The 22163-nt window shown below is 46.5% G+C and overlaps 1 protein-coding gene across 2 annotated transcripts in view; it reads right to left on the bottom strand.

Annotated features, from left to right (window-relative positions):
* DPYSL3 (dihydropyrimidinase like 3) overlaps window positions 1–22163 on the bottom strand; it is a 319685-nt gene that overhangs the window by 106948 nt on the left and 190574 nt on the right. The window contains exon 1 of one of the 2 annotated variants that reach the window (XM_063928097.1): window positions 19120–19386. The exons of the other annotated variant lie outside the window; for it this stretch is intronic. Within the exon in view, the coding sequence (XP_063784167.1) occupies window positions 19120–19158 (39 nt within the window). The 5' untranslated portion in view covers window positions 19159–19386. Of the gene's footprint in view, window positions 1–19119; window positions 19387–22163 lie in introns of those variants that run through there. 2 annotated transcript variants of the gene reach the window in all.

The raw sequence follows: 22163 nt of genomic DNA, 5'->3' as shown, positions 1-22163 counted from the left end.
CTTGGGAAAATTACAATTGCGTACTGCAGTGTGTGGTCATAAGGTACCATATGTCACACACTAGCAAACATTATACCAGTGATAGCATCAACATATACAGTATGTAGTTGCTTGTTGCCCTTTTTTCTGCAAATGTTCGCAGCCCTGGGTAAAAAAATAAAAATGAAAAATTGACATAAAAAGAAAAAAATTCCTGGATGTGTTGAGTAAACGTGTGTTATGGAAATAACTGATGGAATGAGCAGTATACTCCCTTTGCAGGAGGCAGTGCTGTTCGGTCTCCTAGTGCTAGTCCTAGCAGCTTGTCCTACAGGAACTCTGGTAGAAGTATAGAAGTGAAGAGCATTTAGCTCCATAATCTATTACTAAGCCTACGACGAGCTTCCATAAATGTTATTTGAAACAACATGTAAGCTGTCATTAAACAAGTGCATCAAACAGAAGCAGTTTAAGAATGAATAGCTCTGAAGGTAAAACAAATATGGCTAAAATCAGAGCATTTAAGCTACAAATCAGGTTTCCATGTGCTAATTGTGTGTTACTAACTTTTATTTGTATATAAAAAAAAAAAAACGGTAAAATCACTAGCTCGGCAATTCTCCTGCTGGAACATGCAAATATGCTGCGATGTAGAAATGACTGCCCACATGCAGAAGACAATGTGTGCTGGCACAGAAAGACTGCAGCTCACATAAGTAGGGCATTCTAGGAAAAAGCACTGCCACTAAAGATTGTTTCATCAAATGCATAGTAACCTAGCAACTCCCACCAAAGTATCTGTATTTCATTTTCCACTTGGCAAGAGTACTGAATCTCTGCCGGTGGCATGAGGAGAGCAGCTACAGGTTCAGTATTCCTTATACAAAATAAAAAATCCCCGATATTTAGGTCCCATACTGAGATAATGACATATATATATATATATATATATATATATATATATATATATATATATATATATATAAATTTATATGCTGCGGTATATTCAATTGCTGCCGAAACTGCTGTCTTGTCGGAAAGACGGCAGTTTTCGACTTTTTCAGGTCGGACGGGGTTCCGATCTATTCAATCCCCGGCTTTTTATTTTCCGACAAGTCAAGGAATTCGACTTGTCGGAAAGCATGTGGATCCGCGTGCTTCTGACGGAAACGGGACCAAGGTTCGACAGGTTTTGGTCCCATTTCCGACAATCTCAATCAGACTTTGAAAAAAGTCGGCTTGAGCATGGCGTCGGCCAGGCTCCTCACTCCCGGTAGCGTACCCCAGCCGCCGCTGACAGCAGCAGCAGGACGGGACACCGGAAACGGCCAAGTCGGATTTGACCGCTCATTGAATAGGGCTTGTCGGATCCATTCAGACAAATCCATGTTGGAATGGATCAGGCTTTAAATTGAATATACCGCTAAGTAGTAATTCCTGCTCATTAGATTTGTGCCCTACCTTGCACACATGCAAGACAGTGTGATATCACAGAGTGTCAACATACCAAGGAGCGGTTTGATACAAAGATCTACTGGATCCTAGCTCAGTTCAGCTAGTAGGGCACATTCAATTCCGGTGTACGTCCCCTGCTGGGTGTCTATAGGAATGGGCGTCTATCGGTGTGCTTCCATTATTTCTCCAATCAGGAACCCACATTTTTTTACTTGCAGCCTCCGGAGATGCGAGAAAAAAAAATGTAAGACTGTAGTTTTTGCGCCCAAACCTGGACTTTGGACGCCCAATCATGATCTTGATGGGTTTAGTCACTTTGCGCAGGTAAACCAAGATCGGTCAGACGTGTTAATGACTAATGGGTGTCTGATCAGAGCAACAACTGAATAGCTCCGATATAGACGCCCATTAGTATAAACAGCCAGCAAAGGGTGTGCAAGCACTACCGCCGCACAGAATGCAGGGCTCTGTTGGCAGCACCATCGATGCCCCCAGTCCTTGCATCTGGCTAGCAGTGTGTCTAGAATGGTACCGTGCAGCCAGAATCATAGCTGCAGCGCAGCCGGAGCATCCTTTGGATGCAGCAGACATGCCCACTCCTGAGGATGTTCCAAGAAGTTTTGCGCTTACTGGCACTGATGGCCACACCCCTTCCTCATGGCATGACATCATGTGCTATGGTCATCTCTGGTCCTCCTCAACCAATTACCATATACTCCTTGTTACCCTGAGTCGACAGATAACCACAAGAGGACCCATGCAGCATAGACATTAGAGTATGGTAATCCTAGCTTAATGATGAAGAACAGTCATGGCTGCCAATAGCAGACTGTTAAGATTTCTACAATGACCAGTTCATTTCTCATGTCTACACAAATCACCATGTCTCTTCGTTCTAGCCACAACATTCTACCAGTGCCCCCTATTATACTGGAGATTGATGATGCTTCTGCTGTACAATGGGCCCAAACATTTCCAGTAATTGTTATTTTACCAACTTAAATAGAAATTATTTCCATCCCTCTTCAGTTGTTAGCACAATTAGGCAAGGCCATCTTTATCTTCATTTTATTGTACAATATTTATTTTTATTAGGATTAATTACATATACTGTTCTCAGGGCCGGCCCGAGGCCAAATTATTCGGTAAGCGAATAAATACTTTGGCGCCCACCTAAGCACTTTTGCGCGTCCCTGAAAAAATGAAGGAGGCGTGGTCTCACTGTAAAAGCCCACTTGTAGTGCCCCTAACACATTTGGCCACTATATAAATGCCCCTTACACATTTGCCCACTGTTGAAGTTCCCCTTACATATTTTGCCCACTTTAATACTTCCCCTTACATATTAATTTAATCAAAGTACTGCATTACCTGATATGCCCCCTGTGCCTGGAGACTCGCAAAGCAGTCAGTAGTACTGGCGCCTCCGCTATGCCAGGCACCGCACTATAGTACTAGAAGAAGAAGAATCTCAAAATAAACTACCGCTCCCAGCAGTCCTTGCTGTCTGGAAGCAAGGGATTCTGGGAGCAGTAGTTTATTTTATTTTTCCTCACATTACTGTAGTACTAGTAGGGTGTGCTGCAGGACATAGCGTGGCGGCGCCAACATCACTGCCTGCTCGGTGAGTGTCCGGGCAGGCGCTACATATCAAGGGGGAAAATCAGGAATGGCCAGTGTTACACATATCGCTGGCGCAGCTGAGTAGGGCGCCTTCCTGTATGCTGCGCCTTACTCAGCTGCGTAACCAGCGTATGCGTAAAACCAACCCCGACAATGTGCTATGCGATATGTTGGAGTGTTATAGATAAAAAAAAAATCCAATCTGTGATCATGAAAAAGGCTTTGCTTAAATGGTCTACTTCTTAAGTGGACAATAAAATTATGCTACCAAGATCATTTATATATGTATTAAAGCAAATTAGCAACAGGTGATGTTACAGTAGGTAGACTATACGCCCTGCTGTGGCAGTGCTATACATTACTAGTCTATTGTGGAGGCCCAGTTTCACCACAGATCTCCCCAATGTGTTAAATGAGAGGGCCTACCAGTACAAAGATACCCTTCCATCCTTCCTGTTGGTGTCCCTCAGGGTTCAGTCCTTGGCCCCCTTCTGTTCTCCCTGTAAACAGCTTCCCTGGGTGCGCTCATTAACTCCTTTGGCCTTCAATACCACCTCTATGCTGATGACACACAACTCTACCTCTTCTCTCCTGATCTGTCCCCCTCTGTCCTCTCTCAGGTTTCCGTCTGCCTTTCCGCAATCTCTTCCTGGATGCCTGAGCGCTCTCTGAAGCTCAACATGGACAAAACTGAACTCATCATATGTCCCCCATCCAGAGCAACACCCCCTACCAATATCTCTATTACTGTTGACAACACCACCATCTCCCCCATACCCCAACTCCGCTGCTTGGGCGTCACTCTTGACTCCTCCCTCTCCTTTGCACCCCACATCCAAGCTCTGGCACAATCCTGTCGGTTCCAGCTACGCAACATCGCTCGTATCAGGCCATTTCTCTCCTAGAGTGCAGCTAAACTCATCATCCACTCACTAGTCATCTCACGACTTGACTACTGCAATGTTCTTCTCACTGGCCTTGCTTGCTCCCATCTTGCTCCCCTCCAATCTGTCATCAACTCCGCAGCTAGGCCTATCTTCCTCTCCTGCCGCTCCACATCTGCCACTCCACTTCGACAAAATGTACACTGGCTCCTTTTCCCCTACAGAATCCTCTTCAAACTCCCCACCCTCACATACAAGGCCATCTCTAAGCCTATGCCCGTGCTGCACCCCTTCAGTGAAACGCACTCTCCCGCTCCATTAGACGCTCCCCGACCTTGCAAAGCTTCAAACGGGCACTAAAACCCCACCTATTCATCAAAGCATAGCCTCCTGATGCATAACCTACTTCTTAGGCCGCTCCTCCATCCCCCTGGCTCTGCCTTGAACATCTCAGCTTTGCTTACATACTGCCATCAGGCTACCTCCCGCTTGCTTGCACCTCATGTCATCTGTCTATTGACCCTTCCCACTAGATTATTAGGGGCCTCTTTCCTTTTGTTATCCAAGCCCTCTTCTCGACACATTTCACTCGCAGCTCTCCCCTGCACAGCGACCATCTTTACCCGCTTTTTCCCCTGCTGGTAAAGGCTCATCTCCATCTATGGCCACCAGCCCCTAGAAGTACGATGATCACTCTCTCACTAATTACATCTTAGCTGTATTATGTCTTGAGAATTGTGGTGCTCTTTGTTACCTGTACTCTATTTCTGTTATTTATTTACTGTAATGCTAAGTTTTGTCTCCCTGTACTGTCCTTTGTACGGCACTGCGAAACACTTGTGGTGCCTTATAAATAAAACGTAATAATAATAATAATAATAATAATAATAATAATCATCATCATCAGGAAAGTATTCACACCGCTTCACTTTTCCCACATTTTGTTATGTTACAGCCTTATTCCAAACTGGAATAAATTAATTTTTTCCCTCAATTCTACAAACAATATCCCATAATGGCAATGTGGGGAAAAGGGGGGGGGGGGGGGGGGGGAGGGTGTTTGAGATTTTTGCCAATTTCAATAAAAAAACTAAGAAATCACATGTACGTAAGTATTCACAGCCTTTCCTCAATGCTTCGTTGATGCACCTTTGGCAGCAATTACAGCCTCAAGTCTTTCTGACTATGATGCCACAAGCTTGGCACACCTATCTGTGGGCAGTTTTGCCCATTCCTCTTTGCAGCACCTCTCAATCTCCATCAGGTTGGATGGGAAGCATCGGTGCACAGCCATTTTAAGATCTCTCCAGAGATGTTCTAATCGGATTCAAGTCTGGGCTCTGGCTGGGCCACTCACGGACATTCACAGAGTTATCCTGAAGCCGCTCCTTTGATATCTTGGCTGTGTGCTTAGGGTCGTTGTTCTGCTGAAAGGTGAACAGTTGCCCCCATCTGAGATCAAGAGTACTCTGGAGCAGGTTTTCATTCAGGATGTCTCTGTACATTGCTGCATTCATCTTTCCCTTTATCCTGACTAGTCTCCCAGTTCCTGATGCTGAAAAACATCCCCACAGCATGATGCTGCCACCACCATGCTTCACTCTAGGGATTGTTTTGGCCTGGTGATGAGCTGCGCCTGGTTTCTTCCAAACATGACGCCTGGCATTCACGCCAAAGAGTTCAATCTTTGTCTCATCAGATCAAATAATTTTGTTTCTCATGGTCAGAGTGTCCTCTAGGTGCATGTTGGCAAACTCCAGGCGGGCTGCCATGTGCTTTTTACTAAAGGAGTGGATTCCGTCTGGCCCCTCTACCATACAGGCCTGATTGGTGTAGAGATGGTTGTCCTTCTGGAAGGTTCTCCTCTCTCCACAGGGGAATGCTGTAGCTCTGACAGTGTGACCATCAGGTTCTTGGTCAGCTCCCTAACTAGGTCTTTCTCCCCCAATTGCTCAGTTTAGACGGCTGGCCAGCTCTAGGAAAAGTGCTGGTGGTTCTGAACTTCTTTCAATTACGGCTGATGAAGGTCACTGTGCTCACTGGGACCTTCAAAGCAGCAGATATTTTTCTGTACCTTTCCCCAGATTTGTGCCTCGAGTCAATCCTGTCTCAGAGGTCTATAGACAATTCCTTCGACTTGGTTTGTGCTCAGACATGCGCTGTCAAGTGTGGGACCTTATATAGACAGGTGTGTGCGCCTTTCCAAATCATGTCCAATCAACTGAATTTACCACAGATGGACTCCAATTAAGCTGTAGGAACATCTCAAGGATGATCAGTGGAGATGGCAAAGGCTGTGAATACTTATGTACATGTGATTTCTTAGTTGTTTATTTTTAATAAATTAGCAAAAATCTAAAAAAAAAAAAAAAAAAAACTTTTTTCACGTTGTCATTATGGGGTATTGTGTGCAGAATAAGGAGGGAAAAAATGAATTTATTCCATTTTGTAATAAGGCTGTAACATAACAAAATCAGTGATCGCGCCGAGCGAAAAAAATTGTGGGTCCCAGGGACCCATTACGTTAAAAAATTGGGGTCCTACTCCACTGTTTCGGGGTCCTATCACGTATTATGGGGGTAGAAGCAGGGGGAAGCTGGTTAGAGCTGGAGGTAGAGGCAGGGAGAAGTTAGGGTAGAGCTAGGGGTAGAAGGGGTAAGGGCAGAAAGTGCTGGGGGTAGAGAGGGGTAAGTGCAGACAGCAGTTGGGATAGTGCTGAGGGGCAAGGAAGGGGATAGGGGCAGGCAGTGCTGGGGGTAGTGAGGGGCTAAAGGTAGATAGCAGTTGGGGTAGTACTGGGGGGGCAAGACGGGGGTTAGGGGCAGTCAATACTGGGGGTAAGGAGGAGGAAAGGATAGATAGCAGCAGGGGCAAGTAGTGTTCAATGCTGTAAGTGTAATAACACTTAAAAAAATCCTGTGATCCTAGCTCACCGCTCTCACTACAGCCGCACACTGCAATCACTGCACCCTTACTAAAGACACACACTATAATCACTGCACCCCCACTACTGCCACACACTGCAATCACTGCGCCCTCACTGCAATCACTGCACCCTTACTAAAGACACACACTATAATCACTGCACCCCCACTACTGCAATCACTGCGCCCTCACTGCAATCACTGCACCCTTACTAAAGACACACTATAATCACTGCACCCCCACTACTGCCACACACTGTAATCACTGCGCCCTCACTACTGCCACACACTGTAATCACTGCGCCCTCACTACTGCCACACACTGCAATCACTTCGCCCTCACTACTGTCGCACACTGCAATCACTGCACACTCACTACTGCCACGCACAGCAATCACTGCGCTCTCAATACTGCCACACACTGCAATCACTGCGCTCTCACTACTGCCACACACTGCAATCACTGCGCCCTCACTACTGCCACACACTGCAATCACTGCGCCCTCACTACTGCCACACACCGCAATCACTGCGCCCTCACTACTGCCACACACTGCAATCACTGCGCCCTCACTACTGCCACACACTGCAATCACTGCGCCCTCACTACTGCCACGCACTGCAATCACTGCGCACTCACTACTGCCACGCACTGCAATCACTGCGCTCTCACTACTGCCACACACTGCAATCACTGCGCCCTTACTACTGCCACACACCGCAATCACTACTACCCTGCCACTACAGCGACACACTGCCTTCTGTGTACTTTCTCTGCTTCCCCTTCTCCGTTCTTATTGCAACTATGTCCTGCCTCCAGCGGCCCGTCACCTTGTGGATGCCCGCCTCTGGCGGTCCTGGCCTCTGTTGGAGGTCCCCGCGAGGTGAGGCATCGGCCTGTCTGGTTCACCAATCCAGGGGGCAGTGCTCTCAGGTGGCCAGCTCCCCTCTGCCGATAGCACAGCAGAACGGTCTGTGGAGAACTGTGGAGCGGCGCTGAGGCCACGGGATATCGGCAGGGGCATAACTAGAACTTTGGGAGCCCCATAGCAAAATTTTGTAAAGGGTCACCTTTCTACAGAGAGGGGAGGTAGAGGGTGACAAAAACCCAAGGGTAGAGTGGGAGTACAGCGTAACACAGAAACGGGTAGCGTGTGCGTACAAGGTGGCATAAACACACAGAAGGATAGGGTGTACAGAGTGTGACACAGGGGTAAGGGGTGTACACTGTGCCCTACACACAGGGGTATGGGGTACAGAGTGCCATACACATATGGGTAGAGGAGTACAAACACACACACACACACACACACACACACACACACACACACACACACACACGGGGTAATGGGTGCAGGGTGTCACGCACAGTGGGAAGGGTGGGTACATTGTGTCACACATACACAGGGTAGGGGGTACAGTGCAGGGTGTCATACACTGGGTGGGGGTTCAAGGTGTCACATACACAGAGAGGTACAGGGTGTCACACAGGGAAAGGGGGTGTACACTGTCACACATGGGAGTATAGGGGGGTACAGTGTGTCACACATACAGTACAGGGTGTCATACACTGGGTGGGTACAAGGAATAACACACACACACAGTGGTACAGTTTGTCACACAATGACTGTATGGGCAGTAACAGGCAGGGTACGGTCCCCGGGCTGTAAGTTACCTGTGTCCAGCACCCAGCAGTTCAGCGTTGTCCTGGTACTGCTAGCCCTGGCTCCCGGGCACACACCTGTAGGATCAGTACGTATGTCTGGCGGGAAGAGCTGCCCATGTCCCCCTGGGACACCCGGCAGCTCCTGCTTGGCTCACCACTCATGCAGGGCCAGTCGTACGTGTGACCGCTCACAAAGAATACCCCACAACCTGGGCACAGCAGATTCCGCCCAGTGGTGGGTCCCTCTGCGCAGTCTCTCCGAACTGCAGCCACCGCTTCAGCACCGCTACCCACCGGAGAAGGGATGTTTGCAGTGTGTCTGGTGCGGGGGATGCGGCCCACGGTATCGGGATTCCAGCGGCTCTGGCATCGGCTGCAGGTGCTGTTCGCGCGGGAGGGACTAGTGGGCAGGCGGAAGTTAACGCTCCTGATCGCGGCTCCCTGCTGACGGCACATGTACTTTTTCAGAATGGGTGGGGGTCAGTGGGGACGCGTCCTGTGGGATTGGCTATAAGTTTAATGAACGTCTGCCTTGCCCGGCAGCTCCTCCTCCACTTGTAAAGTCCTCTCTGCAGCTGGGCAAGGGAGACATCAACTATTAAACCTGTAGCCAATCCAGGCGGAGCGCGTCCCCAGGGACCCACCCACTTTGAAAAAGTGAGTCACCGGGCACCAATATCGCGTAAAATACGCGCCATAGCGCGTTTTTGCGAACACTGAAAATGTGGAAAAAGTGAAGCTCTGTGAATACTTTCCGGATGCACTGTAAAGGGCCCTACACATTTAACTATCCGCCACCGAGCTGCCCGACGGTGGATACGGCTGACTCGGCGGCGGGGGGGCAGTGAAGTTTCTTCACTCTCCCCGTCACCCTGCTCCATAGAAGTGCCGGCAAATATGAACAAAATCGTCCATATTGGCCTGCATGCACAGCCGACTGGGCACCAGCGATGAAAGAGCGCGGAGCCGCGCATCCTTCATCGCTTGTGCCTCCACACTCAAAGATATGAACAGTATCTCGTTCATTTGAACGAGATCGTTCATATCTTTGAGGATTATCGGCCAGTGTGTAGGGCCTATAAGGGTGGACAGTTACATAAAATAAAAAAAAGAGAAGGGTGGATGATTTTTAAAACATATATCCCAATGTTTTACAAAGACAATTTGTCATAACCAAGCATAGCCACCACACAAGTCATTTTACAAAGAAAAAATGACTTAATGGTGGCTACGCTTGGTTATGACAGATTGCTATTTTATTAGTTAAAAATAAAACGACCTCCTATTTATTATGAACTTGGAAATTCCATAGTCAGCCTTGAAAACAGACACATATGCAGGCCAGGAACAAATGTACTCCTTGGTGGAGTGGATTAGCAATGGCGGAGTTCACCAGTTCAGAGGACAGCATGAGAGTACAATACACACACTGTATGCAGTGCCAAACCTCATCTAGATGCAATAACCAAAGGGCTAAATGCCAAAATCTCTTGTGATCTTACCAATGGCTTAAAAAGTATCTAGAGACCAATAACTAAAATTAGAGATTGCTTCATAGTAAGTCCCTGATGCAGGTTCCTAAGGATCACCACTAGCCAACAGCCAGGTGATTTATGAGGCATTGGCAACTAGAGGACACTACAAGTGTAGTAAAACCTTACAACACATTTATGTTCACATATGCCCATACAAAATGTCAGCAGAATTCCTTCATATGCAGGACTTTTTATATGCTATTTTCGTGTACATATTTATGGGGGAGAGTCAATTGTTTTGGGAGTCTATTCTTCCTGTCTAAACGGGAAAGTATAGATGCACAAACAATTGTCAGGATTCAATTGTGTTTGGCCGCCCATGCATATCGCACCCAGACAGGGTTTAGCCGTGTAAAACGGTTAAAAATATAATAGGAACTATATATGCAGTAAACACTGGATCTAACGTGGTCCACACCACACATCCTGCACCCACTTCAGTTACTTACTTCCAAGCCCGCCCTGACGCCACCCATTACATGATTCCATTTATATCTTCCATTGATCAGACCTGTTCGTACACTCACAGGTCATCTTTAGACAACCTCCTCTTGTCTAGCCTTCATGACTTCTGCCTCCCTGAATTCATTTGTCCTTATTTCTACTGCTCTTTCCATTTGCATCTCTGCTTCTGCCTCCCCTCTCCACCAATCCATACAATGGATCCCTTCCCCCTTCAACGCCTCACACCCATTCACACTCTCCGCCCACAACTACCGCTTCTCTTACCAATTGATTGCCCCCTCCCAGTCCTGCCTCCAGACTCCCCACCTATTTCTAAAGCTTCAAACTTGCCCTGAATACCCATTTCTTTATTAAAGACTAACAGCTCTCATCCTAATCCAATGCTCTAAACTCTAACACTCACTGTCTCTTCCCTCTGTGGCACCCCAGTCTGTCTCACACCCCTTTCGATTGTAAGCTCCCTCGAGCAGAGCCCTCTTCCCTTAGGAGCTTTTCCTGCCCTCACTTGTATGCCATCACCTCCTCCCTATTGTCAACAGCAGACATAGGCCCCCCTTCAGTCTTAAAACACTTCTGTTAACTACAAACCAGTGAGCCCAACATCAGTAGTGGAGAGTTAATGAAAAACACTGCAACTTCCAAGATCCCAAGCAGCATAGTTTTATAGGGGAGGTATCAAATCAAATAAATCAGATTATTATTATTTTTTCCTATTGGTCAAGATGAAACCATACATGGTATTTATGTGGAATCTGACCCTGTCCACATTCGAGTACTGATAAATTGGAATGCTAGATAGGAATGGCCATCAACATTTACCGGTTATCAATCGTTTGCTACCCATGGTGAATGGTTCAGCCAACGTTGGCAGTGAGACAATTTTTTTTTTTTACTTTTCCCTGTGCAATGAGCACAGACCTGAGCCCAATCCCCTTCTCCGATTGGCCTGCTGACATGTCAGACATCAGGTACAACCATTGATGGTTTAATACCATAGATCATGGGTCTTCAACCTGTGGCCCTCCAGCTGCTGTGAAACTACACATCCCAGCATGTCCTGCCACAGTTTTGCTATTAAGGTATGCTAAAACTGAGGCAGGGCATGCTGGGATGTGTAGTTCCACAGCAGCTGGAGGGCCGCAGGTTGAAGACCCATGCCATAGATGTTAAACATCAATGGATGACCCTCCGATGACCTTCATTAACACTAGGGGAAGGGCATTTGGTCACTAGATGGCATAGGAAGAGAAATCAGTGTTTGAAAGAGAAAGGTGAGGATGCCCCTTTGAAAGCCAAAAAAAGGTGAGACCATGGTATGTCAGTTCTGGAGGCATAGATCCACAATGACATAAATGAAATAGTGTGTAGAGCAGGGATGGGGAACCTTTGGTCCTCCAGCTGTTGTTGAACTACACATCCCAACATGCCCTACAACCGTTTTAGCATGGCCAAATTGCAAAACTGTTGCAGGGCATGATGGTATGTGTAGTTTTGCAATAGCTGGAGGGCAAATGTTCCCCATCCCTGGTGTAGAGAAAGGTCACTAAAATAATGTGTGATTTACATCACAAAAGTTTACCAGGAGACTATGGACCTCGATATGAATAGCTTGGACAGAAAAGGGAGATCTGTACTGAAACAATAGCATATCATGTTTTAATGGAAAATTGGAGGAAGAATACATATGAATGAGAGGGTAGTAGACAGGGGTGTATCTAGGGGTCTGAGCGCCCCTGGCAAAGTAAGGAACTGGCGCCCCCACCTCCCCCACCCAGAGGCACAGAGGGGGAGCAGTTGGTTACAGATAGGCTGAGGTCAGGGACACTGAGGGAGAATTACAGAGAGGGTGCGGGTAGGGACAATGAGATGGAGGGCTTACAGGTAGGCTGAGATCAGGGACACTGAGGGGCAATTACAGGGAGTGTGTGGGCAGGGACACTGAGGGGCAATTACAGGGAGTGTGTGGGCAGGGACACTGAGGGGGAATTACAGGAGTATGCAGGCAGGGACACTGAGGGGGAATTACGGGGAGGGTACGGGCAGGGATACTGAGGTTGAATTACAGGAGGGTGTGGGCAGGGACACTGAGGGGGGAGTCACAGGGAGGCTGAGGTCGGGAATACTGAGGAAGAATTATAGGGAGGGTGCAGGCAGGGACACTGAGGAGGAATTACGAGGAGGGTGCGGGCAGGGACACTGAGATGGAATTACGGGGAGGGTGCAGGCAGGGAGACTGAGGGGGAATTACAAGGTGTGTGCAGGCATGGGCACTGAGGAGGGAATTACGGTAAGGGTGCGGGCAGGGAGACTGAGGGGGGTTATGGGAAGGGTGCGGGGAGGGACAATGAGAGGGAATTACAATAGTACATGGGCAGGGTCACTGAGGGGGCAGTTACAGGGATGGTGTGGGCAGGGACAATGAGGGGGAATTACAAGGAGGGTGCGGACAGGAACACCGAGGGGATATTTGCACACATACATACAGTTAAAACCCCTGTCTAGGTGTGATGGCACTACATGTCCCAGCAAATCCAGTTGACAAGGTGTGTTGGGACTTGTAGTCTCAACACAGCTGGGCAGGCAGTTACTGGTCTAGATACCTCTCCATACAGAGCTCTTTGTAACCTGTTATCCAGACTGCCAGGATAGACCATGCAGTGCAGCTACGGTACCACAGAATATGTACAGGTATGCTCATGCTGCACTGCTGACTGGTGCTGATTGTAGTGGCTGGTGTTTGGTGAAAGACCACGTGGGACCAATGAGAAGGCGAACGGATGAGGAAGAGGAGGTACCTCGCCCCTACCCACACCTGGAAGTGCCCCGCTCCCCGGCTATGTTCACAGAGAGTGTCAGAGTGCAATACGCTTCTGAGAGTCCAGCAGTGGATGAGCACTGCTAAGGGATGTACTCAGTGAGAACTACTATGTCATTCTACCAGCTGGCATGGATGGCACTGCTGTGCGGCGCCCCCTCCCCTTGGCCGGCGCCCCTGGCAAGTGCCATCCTGGCCAATAGGAAGATACACCCCTGGTAGTAGAACATGTCTGAGATTTTTAGGAAAAACAATGGCCAGATTAGATGGATGCAGATAAGAACTATATGGCCCAAATTACATTACCTTGTATAATTACAATCTCTCTCACAGCAAGTTAAAAGTGGGATTTTATGGTGAAACTGCTCAAAGTACAGGTGTATCATTACAGGAAGTAACTATTTTGAAAACCTGAACTGTCCCAGAAAATGAGAGACAATTTATAACTACTGTATGTAACCTACAAATTGTTCATATGTAGCTATGGGTTCAATACATGTCATTAGTCTGATAAAACGTGACAGATGTGGTCTATGGTGCCAGCTACACATATTGTGAATACAGTTAAAGGTTACAGGATCCTGTGATTTGTTTCCATCACTGGTGCCGTAGGCACAACCCTTATATAGGGGAGGCAGGCAATATACAGCAGCACAGCCTTAAATGTTATTTTGTAGATATTTCCATGCATATTCAGCAGATCCAACACGTAATTTTGGATTACTATAGGTTTCTTAAAGCTTTGCTTAATGAACCGTCACCCGTTTTTATTAGTTTTAAATTATGTACAAAATAAATAAATAAAAATCAAGAGTTAACTTCCAAGACACTTGTGTTATATGTATAATGAGATCCACACAACACCATATGCAGGGGCGTTTTAAGAGAGGAGGAGGCTCGGGTGCAGCCTCCTCCGTTCAGGCACCCTCCTCTCTGCCGACAGCGCTGAGAGTCTGAGCACTAGAGCGCTCAGACTCTACTGCGCAGATCTCCGGGAAGATGGCGCGGCGGCCATTTTCCCTGAGATTTCTCTACTGTGCATGCGCAGAACTCCGTGAAAATGGCCGCTGGGCCATTTTCAGAGTTAACACCACCGTGGACATCGCCGCGGGACTCTGGAGGGGTGAGTATTCAGAAAATGGGTGCAGTGTGTGCGGTGGGGGCCCCCCTCTGGACTCAGGGGCCCATGTGCACCGCACACACTGCACCCATTATAGAAACGCCAGTGACTATAACTGGGTCTGGGACCCAGGGACACCAATTAGGTCGACACCTGAAAAAGGTGGACATTAGTTTTTTATGTATTTTTCTCCGTACTGTGACCAGTAACCACAATTAGTGCACAGTGTCCCCTTGCATGGCTTGCTTCGCTGGCCATGCTTCGGGCAAGGTGTCTCGCTGCGCTCGGCACAGGTTACCGGTCCCAATTGTAGTCCACGTGAATCGTAAAGTATGAAAAAGTTCCAAAAAATATATTAAAAAAATTATGTGAAAAACTCATGTCGACCCTTTTCCATGTCGACCTATTTCAGGTGTCGACCAATTGGCGTCGACCTGGAGTCCGGATAACATATGACTTTACTTTGTTACTTGCCAGCCAGTCTTTTCACAAGGCGTCTGTTGGTTTTATCATAGGTACTTTCACACGTTCAGCAACTATAGGTAGACGCCTACAGTGTTGATTGTGGCAGATGAAATTGTACCTTGCAGCAAAAGTCATGCTAACACGAAATATCAAAAGCTCATTGTAAGAATTAAAAAGTTAGCACTTATAAAGGGTGAGTCAGAATAAGGCTAATTACAAACTCGTGAAACAAAAGCAGCCTATTACGCCCCACCCTGCAGCAGCTTCTCAAGTACATCTTTGTGTGTGAAAATTTGGACACTAGTGTAGAAACAAACGGTCACATTGAAATGCTGCAAACACAACCTCAACTGGTATAACCTCAACAGCTACTTCACTATTGTATGAAAAGCAGTTATATTTGATGTTATATGTATACATTTACACAAGATATTGATCAACTAGACCAGGTTAGTGTATTCCCACAGGATGTACATTCAAGAATTATTGTCCCAAAGCCTGTGCTTCTGTTCCATTATCCCCTTAGAATTCATACATATGACACACAGAAGGGAACCACACAATTCCTTAGGGAGTAAATGAAAGATCTGCCTCCAGTCCTCACCCACTATAATCATGCCGTACTGCCCAATCCCCTTATTGTAACTACACATATCCAAATAGCTAATGAGCCCTGCCCCCACGTTGCATCTTCTCCCTTCTACAGAGACCCACACACTGCTCTATTTCTCCCATGCACCTGCCTAGCAACAGCAGGGAGGGCGGAAGAAGCCAGACACAGGGATGCTACAGCCGGGAGTAGGATACTAAAGGGGAGGCAGTCATCTATAGTACCAGTTTATTCCAAAGGTAGACTCATGTAACGTTATAAGACAGTGTATTAGTAAGGTCACTGGTTGTACCAACAAGGTGATTTGAAGCTGAATAACTAACATCAAAACGTGATATATTGCGATTAACTACAGCCTGAGGGTTATACAATCCATTGGGCAGAAACACTTTAGTAACTTTTCTTGACAGAGAGATCACATTACCTTACTGGGTTTGTCACATTGAGGGCTGGCTCATACCTATCTACCGTTACTGGATGAATGGCATCTTATGGGTGTGATTATGCTATCCTGCTATGAATGTGCACCACCTATCCATATGTATTGTCGTATATTAAACACCACCCAAATGCAAGGCCATGGTGGGTCTCGCTCTACTCAACTTAGCTCTTGGTTGTGGTCAGGGGAGGAAACCAAACTGAAGCATAAGGCATAAGCATTCGTGCTATAGCAAAAGACTGTGGTAGTAATCATAAATGTTGACTTAACCTTGCCCCCTGAGAAATGCCTGATGGGAAGGCCACGGTGGGATGTAGCACCAGGACCATGTCATAGGGAAATGATTCATGACATTATGTAGTGGAGGGCCAGGGTCATGATGATGTGATTCACCAAGCCCCTGCAATGCCCACTTCACTTGGGAAATTAGCAGATCCAAGAGACTGGTTTACTTCCTCAGCAGTCCGGAAGGGTCATTCAGTATGGTATTCATACATCACATTACACTTCTGTGCACATAGACAAGTATTTTAATGTTTGCATGTTTTCATTTATGTTTTCCCAATAAGTTAGTTAACAGGTAAATACAGATTCTGCTTTTCTAATGTAACTGGCGTTCAGTGTTTGCACTTTAATAAATATGGAGAGCGGCTGAGGGAAATCAGCTGCAAGCTGTACAGTGTAGCTGTCAAGATTTGTTAACTTGGTCAGATTTCCATAACCAATAAGGAGGGCGTTTTTTGTCTTCTATTGGCCAAACAAGTGCTATTGTTAGCTGAAACAGAAAACGAATCAATATCAAAATCAATTCAAGTGACTGAACACATACAAATCACTAAAACTGCTATTTCTTAGGGAATGAAAATAAATAAATAAATAAATAAAAAAGAGACCGATGTATGAAATAACAGCTCACATAGAATTGCATTTTCTAGGGCGTGGTCAGGCTCATACACAGGAAGGTCTCTGTACTAGCACCAATTGGCTGGAACAGCCTCTCCCATGAAATACAGCACAAGGGACTAATAGTATTGTCCTTACCTAAAAATAAATGTCTTTTACACAGGGAAATATTTCATGTCAGAACTCTCTATAAACAGAATATAGATGTCATAACAAAAAATGTATATACTACTATACACAATATATTATCAATACTATAATATATATATCTATATCTCACATACATAATCAAGATAAAGCTATGTAAAATAATCTGCAGAGACACAGAACAAAGTGTGCAACTACTGCTTGGAAATATTAATGAACAAATCGCATGCGCAGACTTTAAATGCCAAAAATAAAAAGCCAGATGTGTGCCAGGCATTTCTTAAGTTATCAGGAATCCACACGATCAGCAGCAGTAGGAATGGCATTCTGTTTATTTATAACTGATAGCAGGATGCTATTATACACCATAGTGTGTTTATTATTTTCTATGACTAGGACACAATGTGCTGCCATTGCCCAGGTAGCCCTACCAGGGTACATTTTGTGCATCTGCTGGACAAGATGGATGCTACTGAAGAAACCCTAAACACGCCCTCAGACGCTTTGTACTTCTACTGCACTTGCTAGAGATAAAGGAATGCACAGGATGGTGACAGTGCTGCAGCGGCAGATTGCTGCTGGGTGACCGCACCTGCCGCTCTCCTCAGACCTACACATCTCCTGCAATCACTGGCTTCTCATACTGCTGTGCATCCCACAGCTCCTGACAGGTTGCATCAATGAAGTGCATTGAAATAGGAGTCCTTTGTATCACCACTGCTGCTGAGAAAGCACACACTGGTTTTGTATGTAAAAGGGGATTCAGAGGCATATTAGTATGCGTATATGAGGTCCTAATTAAAATCTTCCAAATATCCAGTGTATTAATGAAGACACTCCCTTATTTATACGTTAGGTCAAGCCATCTGAATATATGCACTGCCCAATATTCCTGAAATCCTACAGTCAACGATGGCAGCCATCAACATAATTGTGTTCAAGTAAAACAAACGTGTACTTGATGAGGCAGTAGATTAGAGACCCCCTATATGTTAGCCCATGCTCCTTTTGTCTGTATGGCAAAGATGGAGGAGCTACCTATTCCACTCCCAGAGCATCATCCCCCCCACTCCTCACCCTAAGAAAGGTCTAATTAAATTCAGCACAGACAAAGCCCAGCTGTATATCTTGAGTCTGACAATGAAGGACAGGACTGCTACTGAATATAAGAGCAGCTGATTGTCTACAGAGCATAACATTGCACCCATGATAAATCAGTGCTAAATGCCCTGCAAACCCTGAGGATACCAGGAATCTATATATAGCATTTATAAAATAAAAATACATATATAGTTGGCACTGACCATTTTATTCAATGTAACATTTGTGTTCATATATTAGTGTAACAATATTGTTCCAACACCAATACAACCATTATTAGAAACAGGTTCTACCGGAAACAGTTCCCAAATTGATACTTATTTAGTCTAGGATGGCAGTAACATTATTAGGTTAAAAAATAATAATAAAATAGGTCACAAACAATCAAGAACTAGCCTTCATTTTCAGTCAGTAAATGTACTATACAGTTGGAAGACCTGATATATAGACATGGCAGCCCTTTCCCTTTATCTTTAGGTGGTGCAGTAGGGACCACCCCTAGCCAGCTGTGACATCCTTTGATGTAAGTAGAACCCCAACAATAAGAATTTACTACTATACTGTGAGATAACAGACATTATTATGGAAAGGTGAATCTGCTGCTGCTGTAGTCATCTATCCACCTGCCAGAGACACTGACTGATTGTAGTCAGGAGCTGGATGATAAATCTCTGCACTGATCCTTCTACTGTCTGGTCGGTTTCACCTTCTCAGGATAATCCTGGACACAGAGGGATTATTCTAATGCATTGCCCACACGTCTGATGAGCTGCAAGTGTTTGCCACACAATTAATAATGAGAATATACTGTATGATGCTAAGGAGAGGCTGTAAACCCAGGGGCGATCAGGTCTCCCCTTCCAGCCATAGCACGATGACAATGAAATGGAACACTAGCTGTAGATCACATGGACACCATGCTAGTGCGATAGCGATCTACTGTACACATGACGGCGCAGACATGCAGAGCATAGATGGACACACTCACTGTTATCCTAGGAATGTTCTTCTTGCCCTGGTAAGACATGATGGCTCTCCACAAGCGTCCCTGTCCTCTGCAGCCTGCCGCTCCCTTTGTGTCCGCTCCCTGTGACTGTGCTGCAGCAGATCAGGTACTAAGGGGGATTTTGTTTTGTTATTTTTATTTTTTTTTAGCCTTAGACAATAGTAAATCCCTTTTTGCAGTGCCAGCTGGGACTCAGAAAGGAGAGACTAGTGCCGATGCAGACTCCTCCCTCGCTGCGTCTTGTATAGGCAGTGGCCTCACCCACTTGTACGCTCTGCAGCTGCACTACACTGCCTTCCGCACCAGGGGGCGCTGCGTGCGCTGCAGATTTCATCGCCGAATCAAGACACTAGAAAGCATTTCTTGTAATCCCCTCAGGTGCAGATCGCTTTTGAATAATGCAAATGAACATGTTTTGTGCAAAGTTGCAGGATGCTATATATCTGCTGTGACACTGCTCTAATCTGTTGCTGAGCTAGCCTCAGCTCTCCAAAAGACATAAATAAAATGATGAACTAAAGGAATTAGCAAGGGACGGTGATGTAAACATTATTAAACATATAGTGAAGATTGACATGGCTAGAAACTGTAGCTCATGTCACAAATGGGGTGGTCTTCGGGTTGCCGATTGTGTCGGGAGCCCGGTGCACAGTATACCGGCGCCGGAATCCCGACAGCCGTCATACCGACAGTTTTTCTCCCTCATGGGGGTCCACGACCCCCCTGGAGGGAGAATAAATAGCGTGGCTCGCGTAGCGCGCCACCGTGCCCGCAGCGTGGTGAGCGCAGCAAGCCCGCAAGGGGCTCATTTGCACTCGTCATGCTGTCGGTATGCCGGCGGTCGGTATGCCGGCGCCGGTATGCTGGTCACCGGCATACCATACCACACCCTTAATGTATGATCGCTGGCTCCTGTGTTGAACAGGTTAATGGGCAAGAAAGGTGTTTAACCACAGGTGATGGCAATCATAAATTAAGAGGGAAGCCCAGGAGCAGAGCATTCTGTCCCACCTGGAGAGGGTCATGTTGGGAGGTATGCAATAGTCCACAGGTTCTCAAACTCGGTCCTCGGGACCCCACACAGTGCATGTTTTGCAGGTCTCCTCACAAAATCACAAGTGAAATAATTAGCTCCACCTGTGGACCTTTTAAAATGTGTCAGTGAGTAATTAATACACCTGTGCACTTGCTGGGTTACCTGCAAAACATGCACTGTGTGGGGTCCTGAGGACCGAGTTTGAGAACCACTGCAATAGTCTTTTATTTGTTGTTTTAAACTGTTTATTTGTTATTGTATTGTACATACTAACAGCAACACTGGGGCTGGATTGTTAGATCAGCGACCCACCATGCACATTTTGTTAGCATTTGTTTTAATGTCAGTAAATGCATGGAAGTGGGTATAAGGACCATCCATACCTGTTATTTCCAAATACCATATACTGCTCTGCGTATTAACCACATCACATTTGTGGGGTGCGGTATGGTATGCCAGTGGCCGGGCGCCCCAGTGTTGCTGTTAGTATGTACAATACAATAACATATAAACAGTTTAAAACAACAAATAAAAGACTATTGCATACCTCCCAACATGACCCTCTCCAGGAGGTACAAAATGCTCTGCTCCTGGACTTCCCTCTTAATTTATGATTGCCATCACCTGTGGTGAAACATCTTTCTTATCCATTCACCTGTTCAACACAGGAGCCAGCGATCATACATTAATACCCCTTTTCCACCTGTAGCACAGGTCGCAGCCGGGAGCCTGACACGGCTGCGACCCGTGCTACAGCCCCCTTTCCCACAGCGCTTACCAACCCCGCATATTGCCGGGTTGGTGACGCGGCAGGGGCGGCGCTGGGAGATCACATCAGCTCCCAGCGCCGCCCTTCCATACACTGTGAACGGGAGCCATGTCGCATCGACACGGCTCCCGTTCACACTACACAGCTTACCAGGTTGAACACGTGTTGACCCGGCAAGCTACCCGGATCACTTGATCCAGGAATTTGTAGGGGGACCCTTTTCCACTAGGAAAAAACATGGGTAATAGCTTCTAACTGGCTCCAGTGCTCAGTGACTGCAGAGTCTGCTCATACATATGTAGAACAACAGAAACCAGCTAAACAAGGCTTTGAGTTTTTGTTATACCTGCCAGTGACACTCTACTGCCTTGTGGGATTGCAGGTGATTTATCATTTCCATTAAATTTAATACTGTAGGTATGCCCCAAAATATTTAATCTGTTTTTTTTTTGCAGAATGCCAAGCAGGTGACACTGTTACTTCTGCTGCCCATGGTGTGGTATGAAGGATTTACCTCTGAGGAAGCACCGACCCCACACCTATTGTCCTGTCATACATACACCTGTGGTGGATTTTACTTAGCCCCCCAGTAAGCTCTACCACAATCTCTCATTCTATGCACTGGCAGGCTTTCCATTGGAAGCGTTGCTAGTAAGAATTGCCATTAGTACTTCCAATGGGAAACCACATCTGCTTTTATTACGGCAGTGTTTCCTGGATTCTAAGGTCAGCTCCTAGAAGCCATTTTGTGTGCACATGTATGTTATTTTTCTCCCACTCCCAGATTTTATTGCGCATGCGCAATGGGGACAGAGTGGGGTCCAGACCGCGGCATCAACTTTAAATGCAACATGGGCAGCCCACCTCCATCACCAAGGTAGGAGCCGCCACTGGCTTCCACTGAAACAAACAGGTGTGAATAAATATGCTTCCCATGAAGCCTAGGATCACTGAGTGCGGACATTCTAGTTCATGTATTTTGTGATTTATTTGTGGTGGAGAAGCCATGTTTTGGTTTCCTTTCTGCAATGTACCGGTGCTTGATGATGTACATGTCTGGGGGTTTGTGTTACTACTCTGCACCACATGTAGAGGATGCCTGAGTGAGGGCTGCATTCTGCCATATCTAGGGGGTGACTGAGGAGTGATGGTACTGCACCATATGTAAGGGGGGAATCAGTATGATATCCCGGCGGTCAGGAGATGGACGCCGGGATCCTG

Source organism: Pseudophryne corroboree, chromosome 6 (assembly GCF_028390025.1).
Source record: "Pseudophryne corroboree isolate aPseCor3 chromosome 6, aPseCor3.hap2, whole genome shotgun sequence".
NCBI classification, from domain to species: domain Eukaryota; kingdom Metazoa; phylum Chordata; class Amphibia; order Anura; family Myobatrachidae; genus Pseudophryne; species Pseudophryne corroboree.
Note: the sequence above shows the minus strand (reverse complement) of the source record. Positions and strands in the feature narration are given on the sequence as shown.